This window comes from Symsagittifera roscoffensis, chromosome 9 (assembly GCF_963678635.1).
Source record: "Symsagittifera roscoffensis chromosome 9, txSymRosc1.1, whole genome shotgun sequence".
NCBI classification, from domain to species: Eukaryota; Metazoa; Xenacoelomorpha; order Acoela; family Convolutidae; genus Symsagittifera; species Symsagittifera roscoffensis.
Window position 1 is genome coordinate 20,110,959 of NC_087070.1, and position 16,146 is coordinate 20,127,104.

Below are 16,146 nucleotides of genomic sequence, written 5' to 3' on the forward strand. Positions count from 1 at the left end.
TAAGCTCCGAAATTTATATCATAACTAACCCAATCGTTCTTACTGGGTTACAGCTTCTTTGAGTTTTTTCACCGACCTTTTGCGCATTTTGTACCTTCGATTTGAACTCACTTCAGTTCTCTTGTTCAAGTTTATCGAGTGATCAGACAATTCTTTTTTATCCATTGCCAATTCAGGCAAACGAGGCATTTGATCAAACGGACAATTATCTTCTTTAGGCCAATAGAGCAATCGGATTGAATAGCCGCATGTATGGACGTCGTGAAGCATTTGCGACATCGCAGCGTTTTTCCATTCCAGGCCAACGAATCCCCCGCATCGTAACTTTTGATACTCTGGGTCGTCATTTAGTCTCTCAATGAGACCCATTTTGGATCTTTTACTGTATTTTTCATTGCTATCGAAAAATGTTCTGGCCTCCGGGTGTTTTGCAGAAATAGCCAGTTGACCTTCTTGCTTTCGAGACAGATTATCAGTTATAACTGGATACTTCTCGCGTACATTGACGAATGAGTTTTGAAACTCGTCGTCGATTTGGAAATAGTCGTCGAAAACAATTCGCTGGCACCTCAGAGCTCGAAACAGAGGAATCACATGGATTAAGTGACCTAGCCAATCATCTACAATGACTCCGTGTACTATTTTTTCCAGAGCTTCGCCAGGAAGAAAGACGTTTCCATCCAAAGGCAATACCCAGTCTGTGGTTTGATCCAAAGCAATCGCAATTCCGAAGTTCCTCGCTTTGTTCACGTCTTTCAGTTGTTCCAGAAGCTCTTCTGGTTTATCTGCGCATCCAGGTACCTTGTAGTATGCTTGGTTATGGTGATCCAGGGTCTTTCTTATAAGCTGTTCTTCTGTGCTGTTGTACATGCATGTGATGACCCAAATTTGTCTAATGCAATGTGACGACCTTTGCAGCTCTTTTTCATTTTTTAAAATGTGTTGCAGATTGTTACTTTGTTGTTCCGGGGACTGTAACGGAGGTAAACTTGGTCCCATTAATCGGACTATAGTCACATGTTTATGTTGCATCGTGCTTTGTTTCAGAAGCTCGCAAACTTTGCTTTCAGCGCCGTAAAAATGCTGGAACTCAATTTCGAGGCGCTCCAGCATTTGAGCCGGGACACTGTCAGATTTTTCCAGGTTTCTAATCATCGAATGGAATCTCCGGTTCTGAGCTATCGAGTCCAAAATAAAAAGCATTGCAACAAGAACCAGAAACATTTTGAGAACGAGTTCTGCAATTCCTTTTTTGCTACTAGTTTGGCTGTCAAACGGAATACAGAGGCATCTGGCACATGATTGTACGCATCGTATAGATCGTCTAAAGTGAGATTTCCTGGAAATCTTGAAAGGTAATTTGTCAATCCAGAAAACGACCTGAGCTCCTATACGGTATTTGAAGTCTTCGATAATATCATTTGATTGCTCAATATCATTTTTATAGCTTTGATTGTCCATGATAAATCTGTTAAAAATTACAGAACTTTCATTCAAACTATTAGAAACGGATAAAGGCGTTTTACAATAGCCTACTCAAAATTACAGAAAGAACTAATAAAAAGCCGATTTGCGTGAAACAAAGAAAATTGACTATAAATTAAGAACGAGTTTATTCAGATTTACTCATAATGGTATTATTTGATTGAATAAAAATTCATTTTTCAACTACAGAGCTAGAAGTTTACAAAGTCTTTAAAGTTTTCACGCATCTTACCATCTAGAGATCTCAAACAACCAAGAAGTAAAAAAAAAACTAGCGTAGAAACTTCATCAATCGGTCTTAATTTTACTTAACTAATATATGACGCAAAGGTGATTTGGTTAACGTTTTCTAACCTTCTCAATCCCGTTCAAAAATCATCTATAAACTCAGAAACTAGCAGCAGATCTTCAATAGAGAAAGAAAGGAGCCTTGATTTATGAAAAGACCATTTTTGAATAGCTATAATAAAAAAAATTGACGAATGTTTTATTGGATTGTTCTCTTCATCGATACTAGAGTTGATGAAAGTAAAAATGGAACTAAAATGGATGATTTATAAGTGGACCTGCCATGGCGATCATTCTCTGGATAAGAAACAATGCCAAAAACAGATATAAGATTTTATTCCATAATTTTGATAAAATTTTACAATACAAAGCTTGGATTTTTTCAGGTCAAAGAAATGAACTAGTTAAGTTTTTATCTAACCCTTTATGGTTAAGTTTTTTTTCGGAATAGTGAACCTTTATTTTCAACCATCTTTGTCTGTGGTTTACTTTTGTTTAATAATAAATGCATCAAAACTTCTGCTCGTATAAGAGACCACGTCATTTCAGAAGGTCTTTTATACGAGCAGAAGTTTTGATGCATTTTTTTATTAAAGAAAAGGAAAACTAAACTCAAAGCCTTCAAACTGGTTTTTCTCGAAACTGGGACAACATTTTTAGTGTTATTTTTACTGAAACGGTTCTATTATGATATGTCGCTCGACCCACTCCAAAAAGTATTTGTGGTACCTGATTTTGCGTGGAAAACTACTGCCTATTACTGCTGTCGGGTGGTCAAATTTCAATTGTGCTTCCTGTTTATGTTTTGGACAAAACAGGATGATACCAGACAAATCTATTATTGTTAATAACTGCACATGGTCCTTGCACCTCAGACCAACCGGATTTGGTGCAGAAATTGTCATGAGGTCAAAATCAAGCCATAAGCAACTCAAAATTGTTTTAATTTGCGCATTTGTGACGTTATTAGTTTTTATCTGACTGCTTGCTGTTAAGAGCTATTGAAGGATACAAAATTTCTGCGGATTACTCAAGAAATCTTGCAGAATAAAATTTGTCTCTGGAAATATTGTCGTTGAATGAGAGAAAGCTGGAAAAACAAATTTCATTTATGAAAAAAAAAATGCTTTCTAGGGTCCTTTTTATTCAGTTGGACGGAGTGTATATTGGGAGCAACGCAATAAGAACAAAAAAGACGGTTAATGATATCAGCAAAAAAACTTTCCCCAGAAAACCTTATTTTTTGCGCGCTTTTCACTTTCGCGTGCTAAGGATGTGCATCGTAGGGACAATTCGCTTATCTTGAAAGTGTAGAAACCAAAAAAGGTTAAATCGTCTGCTACTTATCATTACTTCTCTTTAAAAAGTTGGCGTCACATAATTAGTTTTCATTCGCTCACTATAAAGTTAGCTATAATACCAAATGAAGAGTCAAAAACTGATCATGAGCATTTGTTAAGATGCGAGTATCTGCTAAAATTCTGCCGCATTCTAATCGTCGACAAAATTCGTCGTCTTCTCAACTCGTATTTTCGGTCTTTTCTGAATCCAAAGCTGTTGTATCTGGCTCTGTGTCTAGGCTGCCATTCATCTTTGGACCCACTTGTACTGTCGTCAGAGCTCTTCAGAATATCTTCTCTCAGCATGGAATACTCGAGATGACGCCTCAGGCTGTTCGGTTCGCAGATCCACAGATGGTCTCTGCACATGATGTTATGTTTGAACCTAGGGAGTTGCACCTGGTTTTGACACTATTTATTAATGAAAACTCAATGTCAATTCAAATTATGAAAGAAAAAGTAAAAAATACAAAAAAAACTCGAGCAAAAGGGATTAATTATAAGAGAAGTCTACGGATTTCGAACAAATTTTGCGTGAAAATTAGAAAATTCAGACAATTCTTTTTAATTTTTGGAAATAAATTGTTATAATTTATTCTGTCTATTCAACTCTCTGCGATACCATCTCGGCATGATTGCTGTTCTATTGCAAATTTGTAATTCTAACAGTGTCAACTTTGTTGTATTCAGAAAACTAAAAAAAATTTTATGCTGAAAAATGTTTACATGAAAATTCCGAGAAATTAAAAATTAAGAACGCGTGAAAAACGTTTTTTCTTAATTAATTGACTTGTTTCCATAAAAATTTTTTTGATAGAAACTGTTAAATATGTAAAAATGATCTGCTATTAACCAATGGAAAGTTAGGAATCGTCCCGGGTCCTCGTAAGGGAATGAACTCGAGTTCATGTCTGGAATGCCCACAGCCTGACCAAACTCCTGCCCCATGATCAGATATGAAGCACCCTCTCTTGCTCCCCGAAAATGATCTCTCTGCAATTTTCCAGGACCAAAACCAACCTCCAGAATAGCATTTTGACAGATGTCCGGAATGTAGAAGGCCTACACACATAAAAAATTTTAGAAAATTAACTTTGAAAATCATATCAATAAAGTTGCCATTCTTGAACAATTTGCACGCACTACCACAACTATATTAACTGTGCATGAAATTTTATTATTAAAAAAAGATATAAATATTGACACATCAACTTTAGAAATTTTGCCGATTACACTCAAAAAGTGATTACCCTTCAAAATCTTGGAGTTCGGACTTACTTTTCCCCAATCAAAAAAAATGCGAAAACGGGGTAGTTTGTTTTTGTGCAAGTAGCAGAGAGTGTTCCTTTTTCTTTATCAACGCCAAAAAAAATAAGTAAAAAAGCGAAAAAAAAATTAATTCAAGTTTATTTGGCTCAATATGTTTTAAAAAATAAATGATTAAAAAGTAGATTGTATACTTTTAAAATTATCTTCACGACTAGTGATTTACTAATTGTCTCAATTTGATAATATCAAAAATATTTTGGAAAAAACACAAATAAGTGAGGGAGTTATTAGATTAAATTACCTCTTTATCTGTGGTTCTATCTAAATTATTTTCAATAATATCAAACTTAAAAAATTGATAAATCATTGCTCTTGAACAATGTCTTGAAGATAATTTTAAAGTTTTCAATTATTTGATATCTATTATCTAGTGCTATTACTAGAGATCAGGATTCAAAATAAAATACCTGATGATAGGTTTCAAATGATTTTGCAGTTCCCTTAAAGATGTAGCATTACGAGAACTGCTGCTTTCATAAAAAAAGGGAAAAAATTCAGGGAAAAAAATCAGATATTACTTTACACAAGTGTACAGTTGTTATCAAGGTCAACAGAAACAATAGTGGAACTAAGAGCTTTTTCCCCCTCCCCTACCCAACAATTGATTTTCAATTTGTAACAAGACTGCTCGTATCAGGGCGAAGCCCTGAATGTTCCGAGTGCCGATTAAGGTTTATAGAGCAGCGGTAATAACATAAAAAATTAAATGAAAAAAAATTAAATGAAATTTTTTTTCTTCCAAAATTTGAAATTTTTTATGAAAATCATCCCCCCACACGCCATATAAAGCACAAAAAGATAGATTTCGTTCCTTGTAACAAATCAATTATGACAAGTAAGCTTCGTTCAACCAAATTGGAACGATTTAAAAGACGGATTAAATCTCCGCTTACGCGTTAATAGCGCGAATTATATCGCGCGTTAATTGTCCCAAATTGGTCAAAATGGCCAAAATGGCAATCTTTAAACCCTCATAACTTTACAAAAAATGATCATAGGTGAAATATCTTTTCGAAATTAAGTTCAGGACAACAATGGCTTTCGAGTGATATAAAAAAGTTCCGTCAAAAATGGCTAGTTAAAAAGTCGAATCTTGTCTGAAGAAAAAAAAAACCCAGACCCCGAGCACAAATATTCCGTTACTTTCGTATCGAAAGTCGGAGCAAAAACTATTTAAACATTGTCAAAATGTCATTTTGCATGGTAATCAAATTTAACATTGTGAAAAGATTTATTTTTTAAAGTTAACATAGTAAGATCATCCACTTTTCCACAATGACACGTAAAACAAGTATGAAAATAGAAAATTGTTTTGCGTTAAAAACTGAGCTAATTTATAAGCTAATCTTTACTTTTTGCTACAGGCACAGCAAAAGCTCCTTAACAACAACGCTCGTCTATCAGGGCGAAGCACTGAATGTTCCGACAGTTCCTTAATTCATATCAAATAGTTTTTGGGAAAAGAAAATATTGAAAACCTATACATTTTTGACAATATCAAAGTGTAAAATTTGAGTTGTACGAAATTAATACGACCAATTAGCTAGGCTCAATTTAATTTGGAACGATTTTGCTGTGCGGGATAATTGGCCACGCATATATAAATCGCGCTACGCCCTCAGCATTATGAATAAACTCTTAAAAGCGCATAATTTAGTCCATAACATGGCAAATTTGGCAATTTTCAATCCCCCAGAACTTTACAAAAAAAAATCGGAGGTGAAATATCTTTTTACATTTGAACTCAGGAAGTCGGTATCTTTAATGGAGTATAAAAAATGCTTGTTGAAAATTATCATCTCGATCAGTGAATATTGAATGAATAAAAAACCACACCGAGCATAATAATTCCGTTTTCTTCGAAAGTCGGAACAACAAGATGAAGTCTTTGCTCGAATGTTTTTTTTTGGGAAATCTTCCACACATATGAACACAGTGCTTAGTAACTCTATGTTAATAAGAGCAAGTCGCTGGCCTCAATTGAGTTTGAATGCAATTTCTCAGCAAAAAAGTGCACTTTTGCAGCGTTAAAATATCCACATATATATTCCAAAATAGATCGCGGTTTAATTATCCCGAATAGTCATAATGGGCAGTGTTCAAACCCCCATAATTTTACAAAAAAGATTGAATGAATGAGCTTGAATGAGGTCACGTATAAAAAAACCGAGTGAGCTATCGCCACCACAAAACTTTATTTCAAACTTTGCTGTGTAGACAAATTCTCATTTTGTTTCGAATGCTAAAACTGGCCGGCATTAGAATAAAACGATTAACTCAATAAATGTTTTTATTTGAAAAAAATTGTAGAAATAATGGTCGATAACACTTTAAGACCAGTAGCCAAAAAAAGGATTTTTCTTTCTGAAACAAAGCGGAAATATTTGAAATCAATCAATCAAATTTAGACTAAGCAAAAATCTGACTCAATTTACATTTTTTTGTGTTTGATTTTGTGCAAACTATTCGTTGCCGATTAGTTGAAAACTGTATGATTTGTTCCAGTAGCCAAGGGAAATATATTCCTCTAATTTTCATTGGGTGCGGGGATCATTCATAAAAATATCTCTGTATAACATATCTAAGTCCAAAATATCTTTGTGAAATTGAGCGCTGGACATCGTTGCATTAAACATGCTATAAAAATTTCAACCAAATGGTCTTGTTAAAAAATACAAAATTGTGTAAAAAACACAGTTGGCTATTATCCTACCACCATCAAAATCGGGTAAAAAATTTTTGAAATTTTTGCTATCGAAAAAAGTGCTGTTGGGTGAAAAAAAAATTCTAGAATTACTTTCGCTTTCTTTTGTGTTTTAATAATGCAAATGAAAAATTTAAGTTGCGAAATTTTGAAGAAAGTAACAAAATATATAAGCTTCAGAAGGTGTTTTAATCAGGCCCATATCAATTTTTTAACAAGTCATTTTTGAAAAAAAACTACCCTCTGACAATTATTGACTTCCTGAAATTAAATTGGCTCACATTAAACAAAAAACATTTTGCATCAAGTTCTTTTTCGTTTGGTAATATGGACCAAAAATTGGCAATTTGGCCAGTTTCAGACATCGAACGCGCAACGCATTTTGTGGAATCAAAGTGCAAGCGCCGAACTAACCCGGAAAAGAAATTGTTTCAGATTGACTTGAGGCCCGCTATCTAGTCTTATTAAAGCGTTTCAAAACCCTAAATGCGTCACGTTTTCTTGATATAGTTTTTGGGCAGATGATCAATTTAAAAAAGTCATCGAAACTCAGAAGAACTGCTTCATAGACGTTAAAAGGCATCCGGAAGAATCATGGCTTCTTCCTTACACGAGTACTTTTGTTTTTTCAACTTTTGAAGAAAACGATAAATATATATGCTAGGTCGAATTCTTTTTTTTTCAGACCAAACTCTGAAAACAAATTTACATAGTGGACAATGAATCTAAAATTTACAAGTTCTAAAGAGGCTGTGCGCAGCACTATTATAAATGCGCTATAAGTCAAGGTAAGCTGTTTGCTTAGAACTTTCAAGAATTGTCCCGAAATGAAATCGGACAAGCTAATTTGGCATGAAATTTGTCGCTCCACTTTCAACCATTATGTATAATTATTTATATTGACAGCTCAAAAAAAAACGAAAATAAAAAAAAGTCAAAGTTTCAGTTGTAGCAGCCCAAAAAACGCCTAAATGTTTTGCCAGCAGTCGAAATGATTGTTCAAAGCGTTTTTTTCAAACAAAAATTTAAAAAAAAAATGCTAATCATACAATTTCCATATATGGAAATTGTATGATTAGCGTTTTTTTCATACCATTTTTTTTTCCTTTTTTTATGAAGAGATACCATTTTTGATACCAAAACAACAATAAAATACCTTTGAAAATCGATTAAACTCATTTTGAAAAAATGTATGATAATTCTATGACTAGCATTTTTCCATAGACTAAGTGTATGAAATTGTATGATTAGCATTTTCGGTCTATGGAGGTCAACCCGGGTTATCAATTTGCTTAAATAATCTGATTCATCAATTTGAGTTTATCACTTTTGCGAAAACTATCTGGGATCGATAAAGCACAATCGCATCATTTAAGGTTTTGACTTGATATGCGAGCAGTCTTGTTTTTGACATGCTTCATCGGGAGCAGGCAGTTCGTCGCAAGCTTTCAAAAACAACAACATCAAAGTCAACTTATGGCAAGCTTTCAAAGAGCAACAATGCTTCTCCAAGCAAATTTCTATGATAAATCAGTAAAAAAAAATAAAAACAAATGCTGAAAAAAGTGCAAAAAAATGAAAACCTTGGTTTCCCACTCGCCAAATAAAGCAATAAATGTTATTTATTGATAATGTATTAATAAGAGCAAATAAAAAACTCAAAAATATCAAAAAATGACTGGTTAAGAAAATGATTTTTTATTTCAGATTTTTTCATGATCTTCCCTCACACACTTCTAACTATAAATTGATCTATTTCAGGTCAACTAACGTGTAGATCAGTCCAAATCACTAGCTTTAGTTCCATTTCTGATGATTGCTGAGCCGGATTACTTTGCCAATTACGCCTGGTTAGAATGAGTTATAATGAGCATTTTGTTATCAAGCTAGTTATAATTATAAATGCAGAGCAACCATGTTGTGACTTATCTCTTCAAGGCACTGTAGCCGGCCAAACTATGCGGACAACTGTAACCGTGCAACAATTGACTTTAACAAAGTTTGTTAAACTAACATAGAAAATCACATTACTCAATTCTGAACAGTTTGACTTTCTCACGTTTACATGTTGATAAACTAGGAATTTATCCTAATTTGGTTACGAATCTAAGATTTAGGAATAGAATTGGATAATATCAACATAAACTGGTCCGCCGGTTTAATTTGATAGAATAACAGTGATTTTTACTAAAATCACAGGATAGTAGTTAGTCGGCGGTCAGGTATCCCGACAATTTACGCCCCCCACATTCAAATTCTCTGAGATTTCAGAGAAGTTGGAGGTTGATTAACCATTGGCAGACCCCGGAAGATGTCCGAAGAATCAGTACAATATTGTTTTTCTAAAATTATCCAAGTAAAACCAATAAATTGACGTTTTATTTCAGTGATTCCGCGCGACGCTACGCTTCCTTCATTTTTTAGTAACTTTTTGGTATTTTGCTTTGGTTTCTGTCCCCGTGCGGACTTTTGTTCTTGCCTTTTCCTTTTGCAGGGAGTGTCTCTCACTGAAATACTTCTCGGGTTGGAAACTTTCGGCATCAACGACCAACTATTTCATCTGGCATTTCACCACAGATTTGTCATTTCGACTCTCCCACAGAACGAAAACTTCAACAATCAAAGTTTTCAACAAATCATTGACGAATAGAAATAGCAAAACCACGAGTAAAATATCCACAGCCATATTGACATGACAGAAATTTTGGAGCAACTCAAACACTCAAGAACATCTCATCGACGCGTAGTAACCAGATACTACAATGAAGCAAACACGATCAATAAAAGCGGAACTCTTGATGAAACAGGAGTAGCAAGACTTGAGCAACTGGAATTGACATCCGCAAGAAACAGGACCAGCTCTCAAACTCCAATAGCAAGATACAGGAACGGATCAATTATGAGCAGCCATTAGACAATGAGATCGAAGAAGCAGAAGATTTGGACGATAAATATGGACAATACGTTCATCAAATTCAACAGTTTCTTCAAAGGCTCAAAACAACGAAACGAGTTTCTACAAGTGAAACTCGATCAACAGATGTAAATGTCAACTTACCAAAATTAAACTTGCCTGTTTTCTCTGGAGGATACATGGAATGGAAATCGTTCTTCGACTTGTTCAAAGGAGCTGTGATTAACAACACGAGACTGACAAAGAGCCAAAATCTACAGCACTTGAAATCTTCTCTGACTCGAGACGGGGACAAACTATTACATTCTATAACGATTACGGAAGACAATTTTCACATCGCCATTGACATTCTGGAGATCCGATACGACAACAAACGTTTGATTTTGCGATCACATTTGCACGAAATCTTCAAACAGCGTTCGTTGACATCAGAAAACTCCAAAGATCTACGAACTCTCATGGAAACAACAGAGGAAAACCGACTCGCTTTGCTTAACCGTGGACAACCAGTGGATCAACAGGATACTTTTTTTGTGTACCTTCTGACGGAACGACTTTCCATTGAAGCACGGAAAGGTTGGAAAATTTCTACACCGAGAAGAGAACCTCAGCGTTACGACCAGCTCGAAGAACATCATCTTTGCGATCGACATCAATTGGTAATCAACAGCTCGACCAGAAAGGAAGTAACATGGCACCAAAAACGCTTCAGACTAATCTAGCTACATCAGACAAAGACGAATGCGAATGTTGCGGAAAGAACCATCGGATCTACAGATGTGACATCTTCAATAACCTGTCAATCAAAAAGTTATCTCAACTGATCATAGTGAAACAGCTGTGCTTCAACCGATTTCGACCTTGACATCGAAGTGAAGATTGTTCTAGATCTCGATGCAAAGAATGTGGACAAAAGCACGACACTCGTCTACATCGTGAGCAAAAAATTTTTCTAAAAAAAACCAGACGCCGCAACACAGCAGATACCACTAAAAGTGAAGACAGATGACAAAAGTTAACCGGAGCAGCAACTCATGAAAAAACCGAAGAAGAAGTTTCTTTTACAAACTCCTATCATTCTACTCGAGGTCAATGGAGAAGTTTTTCATGTTCGAGAAGTTCAGATTCAGCTTCACAGAACAATATGATTACAGAAGCAGCTGTTGAATGTTTACATATACGCAGACAGAAGCTGACAACTTAGATTTGCGGAATTGGAGGAAAAGAAGCTTGCGACAACAAGGGACAACTTCATCTACTCATCCGGCCATCAGACAATGAACCAATCTCAATAACAGCATCAATTTTTCAAAAGCTAACCAACAATTTGCCTTTGAGACGAACCAATATCGACAGTTGGACAACAGTGAAGGAATTACAATTGAAAGATCCCGTCTTCAACGATCCACTGAAAAATGACTTGATCGTTGGAACAGCAATGAGGAACTGATGATTGGAAACAACAGAATCAAGGAACAGACAGGTTCAATTTTTAACGACTCTCAGTTTCTGGCTGGCTTGTAATTGGACAACAAAACAGCAACAACAGACTTACTTCACTACAACAGACGTTTCTTGTCAGCGACGATAGTAAAACAATTTTTCAAAATTTTTGGGAAATCTAGGAAGTTCCAGAAAGAAAAATGTGGACACCAGAGGAACTTAAATGCGAGGAACATTTCAAAGCAACAACTAAATGCAGGCCAGCTGGAAATTTTGTGGTAAAAATTCCACTCAAAGAAGAAATTGGATTTTTTGGAGACATACTACAGCAGGCTCGCAGACGACTACGTAGTTTAGTCTTTCGTTTGGAAAAGAACCCTGAGCTCGACAGGAAATACAATAACTTCATCAACGAGTTTATTAGCCTTAGCCATATGGAGGAAATTCCAGACAACGAGTTGGTGCGACCGCACTATAACTGTTTCTACATGCAACATAATTGCGTTTTAAAGGGTTCAAGCACTACAACAAAACTTCGAGTGATTTTCGACGCATCAGCAAAAACGACATCTGGAATATCACTCAACGACAAACTGATGGTTGGACCTACAGTTAAGTATTCTGATTCGCTTTTGAAAGCTTCAGGTAGCACTTTTAGTCGACATTGCGAAATTGTACCGCCAGGTGGAGTTGGATGAAGAAGATAGAGACTATCATCGAATCTTGTGGAAACATCAAAATTCGACAGAGGTTAGGCACTACCGAATGACCAGAGTTACGTATGGAATTGCTTCTTCAGCCTTTCATTCGATAAGACCTCTTCAAGTGGTTGTTGAAGAAAGTGACGACGACTCATTTAGGATAGCAACACACAACGACATGTAAAGAGACGACCTCCTATCAGCATCTTCAGATACTGAATCAGCAATTCAACTACAAGACAGATTCATCAAGACACTTGGTAAAGCTGGACTTGAAATTTGCAAATGGACATCAAACGACACGCAGCTAGTAGAAAGACTCCCAGTGCACTATTGAGAAGCAGCAGACGAAATGCTAATCAAAAGTCACGAGTATGTCATCAAAAAACTTGGAATCAAATGGAACCCAGTGCCAGATCACTTTTGCAGTTAAATTAAACAAAGAGTTTCCGATAACCAAACAACAAATACTCTCAGAAGCCACGAGACTCTATGAACCCCTTGGATGGCTTTCGCCTACGACGATTCAACTGGAATCATTCATACAACTCATGTGGACGGACAAAACTTGTAGGATCAAACGATATCAGTCACACTACAGGAACATTATGGACGCCTTCGGCACAGTCAAAAACCTTCAACTTCATGTTTTCTGTGACGCATCAACTACAATATATGCAGCTGTTGTGTATATGCGACAAAAAACCAGCGAAGGTACCACAAACGTCGATATTTTGACCGCAAAAACACGAGTTGCGCCTATTGCGTGCACTTGTGTTCCACGCATGGAACTTTGTGCAGCACTTCTCGGATCGAAACTAGTGGAAGCAACTCTAGCCGCCATCAGCGATCAGCGGTTCATCATACCTACTGTTTTCGTGTGGAACGACTCTCAAGTTATAATTGCGTGGTTAAAAGAATTTCCTCGCAAGTGGAAGACTTTGGTTGCTAATCGAATAGCAAAAATTGAAGAAACTCTACCAGCCGAGAGATGGAAATTCGTGCCGACGAAAGCAATCCTACTGATTGTGCTTCTCGGGGAATTCCATCTTCAGCTCTATCATATCATGAACTTTGGTGGAACGGACCAACATGGCACTCACAGTCATCAGACAAGTCGCCGAGAGTAGAATCAATCCCAGCGGAGACGACCCAATAAGAAACCAGAACAATTGAAGACAGCGGATCTGTTACAATGGTGACAGTGGAAAAAGAGAACAAAGTCTGAGACCTGTTGACCAGGTTTTCACGGCTTTCGAAAATTGTCAGGATCTTAAGCTACATCAAGATATTTGCCAAAAACTGCAGAACTCATCCCAGGTTGGATTTTGAAGCTACAATTCAAAACGTAGCATACGCAACAATTGCTACAGGAGGTATAAATAATCGCGATGATATTGGCACAAGATTAGGTTTGCAGACAGAAGAAAGCGATGGAACAGGTGTTGGTACAGGAGTAAGTTTTGGTACTGAGAAAAATCGGAAAAATTGAATGAAAAACGATACTGGTAACCGGCATGGTAATGGTACAAACGTTACATTGCAGACGGATAGTTTCCGGGATGGTATTGGGAGGTTAGGTATATGTAGAGAAAAAAGCAATGAGGACCGTGAAGGTATGGTTCAAAATCAGGTGTTGGTACAGGGGTAAGTTTTGGTACTTAGAAGAATCGAGAAAACTCAATATAAAAACTCAATATAAGGAAACCCGGGAAGTTATTGGTACAGAGGAAGGTTTTTGTGCAATGGTTGGTATTGGTATGGGTAAAGGTATGAGTAGTGGTTGGCATTATTACTGGATGCTAGTAAAGGAACAAGGACAAGACCAGATGATTGAACAGGTGTGGATACTGATTTGAGCAAAAGCGTGAACTCTGTTAGCGCCACTGATTGTCTTTCTGGTAAAAGTACAGGTAGGGAAAATGGAAGTAAAGGTACGGGGTTGGATAGCAGCTGCTTTGGGGAAGCTGGACTGCAGGTTTCGCAGCAATCGCTAATCGCGCAAAGGCAAAAATTCCATCGAGCAGAAACTCAGGAAGCAAAAACAACGACAACAAAACTGACGACTCACAACAACTTAGTGAAGTTCAATCAGAAGAGCGTCGACAATTCAGAGGAACTGCATCAGTTGCTTAAGCCTGAAAACTTTCAGCCGTGGAAGTTAGGGAAGATCGCACAGCTCTGCACAGCTTGGATCAGCAGCATCATCTAGCCGAGTGTTAACTTATCAGGAAAAGGAAGCATATTCCAAGGAACAGCAAAAATTTGAGCCTTTTGCCCTTCTTTGACGTTGAGAGCAACGTAATTTGTGTCGGAGGACGCCTCGCTAATTCACAATATGATATCAACAAAAAGTTTCCTGTGCTCTTTCCCAGGAAATCAGCAATCAACAAAGTGCTCATTAGGGAAGCGTTCGAAAGATCGATTCATAACGGTCCTCAGATGACACTATACACTCTTTTACAAACCGTATGGATACCAAGTGGCCTCACATTGGCCAAACAAGCAATTCATAATTGCAAGCCTTGAATTCCACAGGATGCCAGACTTCTTCAACCAGAACTGGGAGATTTGCCGCTCGAAAGAGTGGTAGAACCTTTTACTTTTGGCAACACAAGACTCGATTATTGTGGACCTTTCTACATGAAAGATAGCAGCAGCCAAGAAAATAAAGTATATGTGGCTATCTTCATTTGCTGTTCAACTAAAGCAGTTCACATTGAAACCGTGAACTCTCTCACAAAGGACGATTGCTTAGACGCTATAAAACGATTTTGCGCCAGAAGAGGATTACGGAAAGCTTTTTACTGTGACAATTCGATGACTCTTATTGGCCCCTGAGGTGAAAATGATTTCTAAAAATTGATGATGATCAAAGAGTTTAAAGAAATCTTCAGCACCTTCACCAACGACAACTGAATTTCATGGCACACTATTTCACCAAAAGCGCCACACTTCGGAAACGACCTTTCTTCCGAACAGTTGGGAAAACGCGACTACAATTTCATCAGTTCCTGACAGTTCTGCACTCGCTTTAACGCCCGGACATTTTCTCATCAGACGACCATTGACAGCATTGCCGAGTTCTACGCGCGACAAGAGGACATCGCTCAGTCGACAAATCAAAGCCATTGACAACATAGTTCGACAATTTTGGAAACGTTGGAAAGAAGAATACTTGACTTCTCTGCAGCAAAAAGCTAAATGGACGAAATCGCCATCATGACATTTCACCATTGGAGACATTGTTATTGTCAAAGAGGACATCATACGGCCTTTGATGTATGCAATGGGTCGTATCACTAAAGTCTTTGATGGCAATGACCACATCATACAGGTTGCGCAAATCAAAACCGGAACAGGACTCTACAATCGACCAGTGAACAGTTTTGCACTGTTGCATTCCGACAGAAATTGACCGACTACAGACTTCTCTTCATTCAGGACGTAACTCAGGGATTTCTTGTAGCCGTTTTATTGAACCCGTTCAAGGAGGGCGCGAAATGTTGTGACTTATCTCTACAAGGCACTGTAGCCGGATAAACTGTAACTATGCGGGCAACTGTAACCGTACAACTATTGACTTAAACAAAGTTTGTGAAGCTGAAACAGAAAATCATTTTACTCAATTCTGAACAGTTTGACTTTCTCACGTTTACATGTTAATAAACTAAGAATTTATCTTAATTTGTTTAGGAATCTAAGATTAAGGAATAGAATTGGATAGTAACAACAAACCACACGGAGGCTGTAACGGGCCAATTGAAACAATTTCAACCAAGCTGTTCATGTGAAAAACCGGAAAATCAGCCAAACTAATTGGAACCAGATAAACTCAAAAGTGAAACACTCCAAAACTGAAATAAATAACAAGTGCAACCAAATAACTCAAAACATTCAAATTCTAGAAAGGGTAAACGTCTTATATAGAAAAGAATAACG

General features: G+C 36.9%; 1 protein-coding gene across 1 annotated transcript in view; it reads right to left on the reverse strand.

The window, feature by feature from the left end:
• Nucleotides 1-3,168: 3,168 nt before the first annotated feature.
• LOC134854572 (uncharacterized) overlaps nucleotides 3,169-16,146 on the reverse strand; it is a gene marked incomplete in the record, with an annotated part of 17,727 nt that continues 4,749 nt past the window's right edge. Inside the window, 2 exon segments of the mRNA XM_063870878.1 lie at nucleotides 3,169-3,498; nucleotides 3,967-4,175. Coding sequence (XP_063726948.1) covers nucleotides 3,216-3,498; nucleotides 3,967-4,175 — 492 coding nt within the window.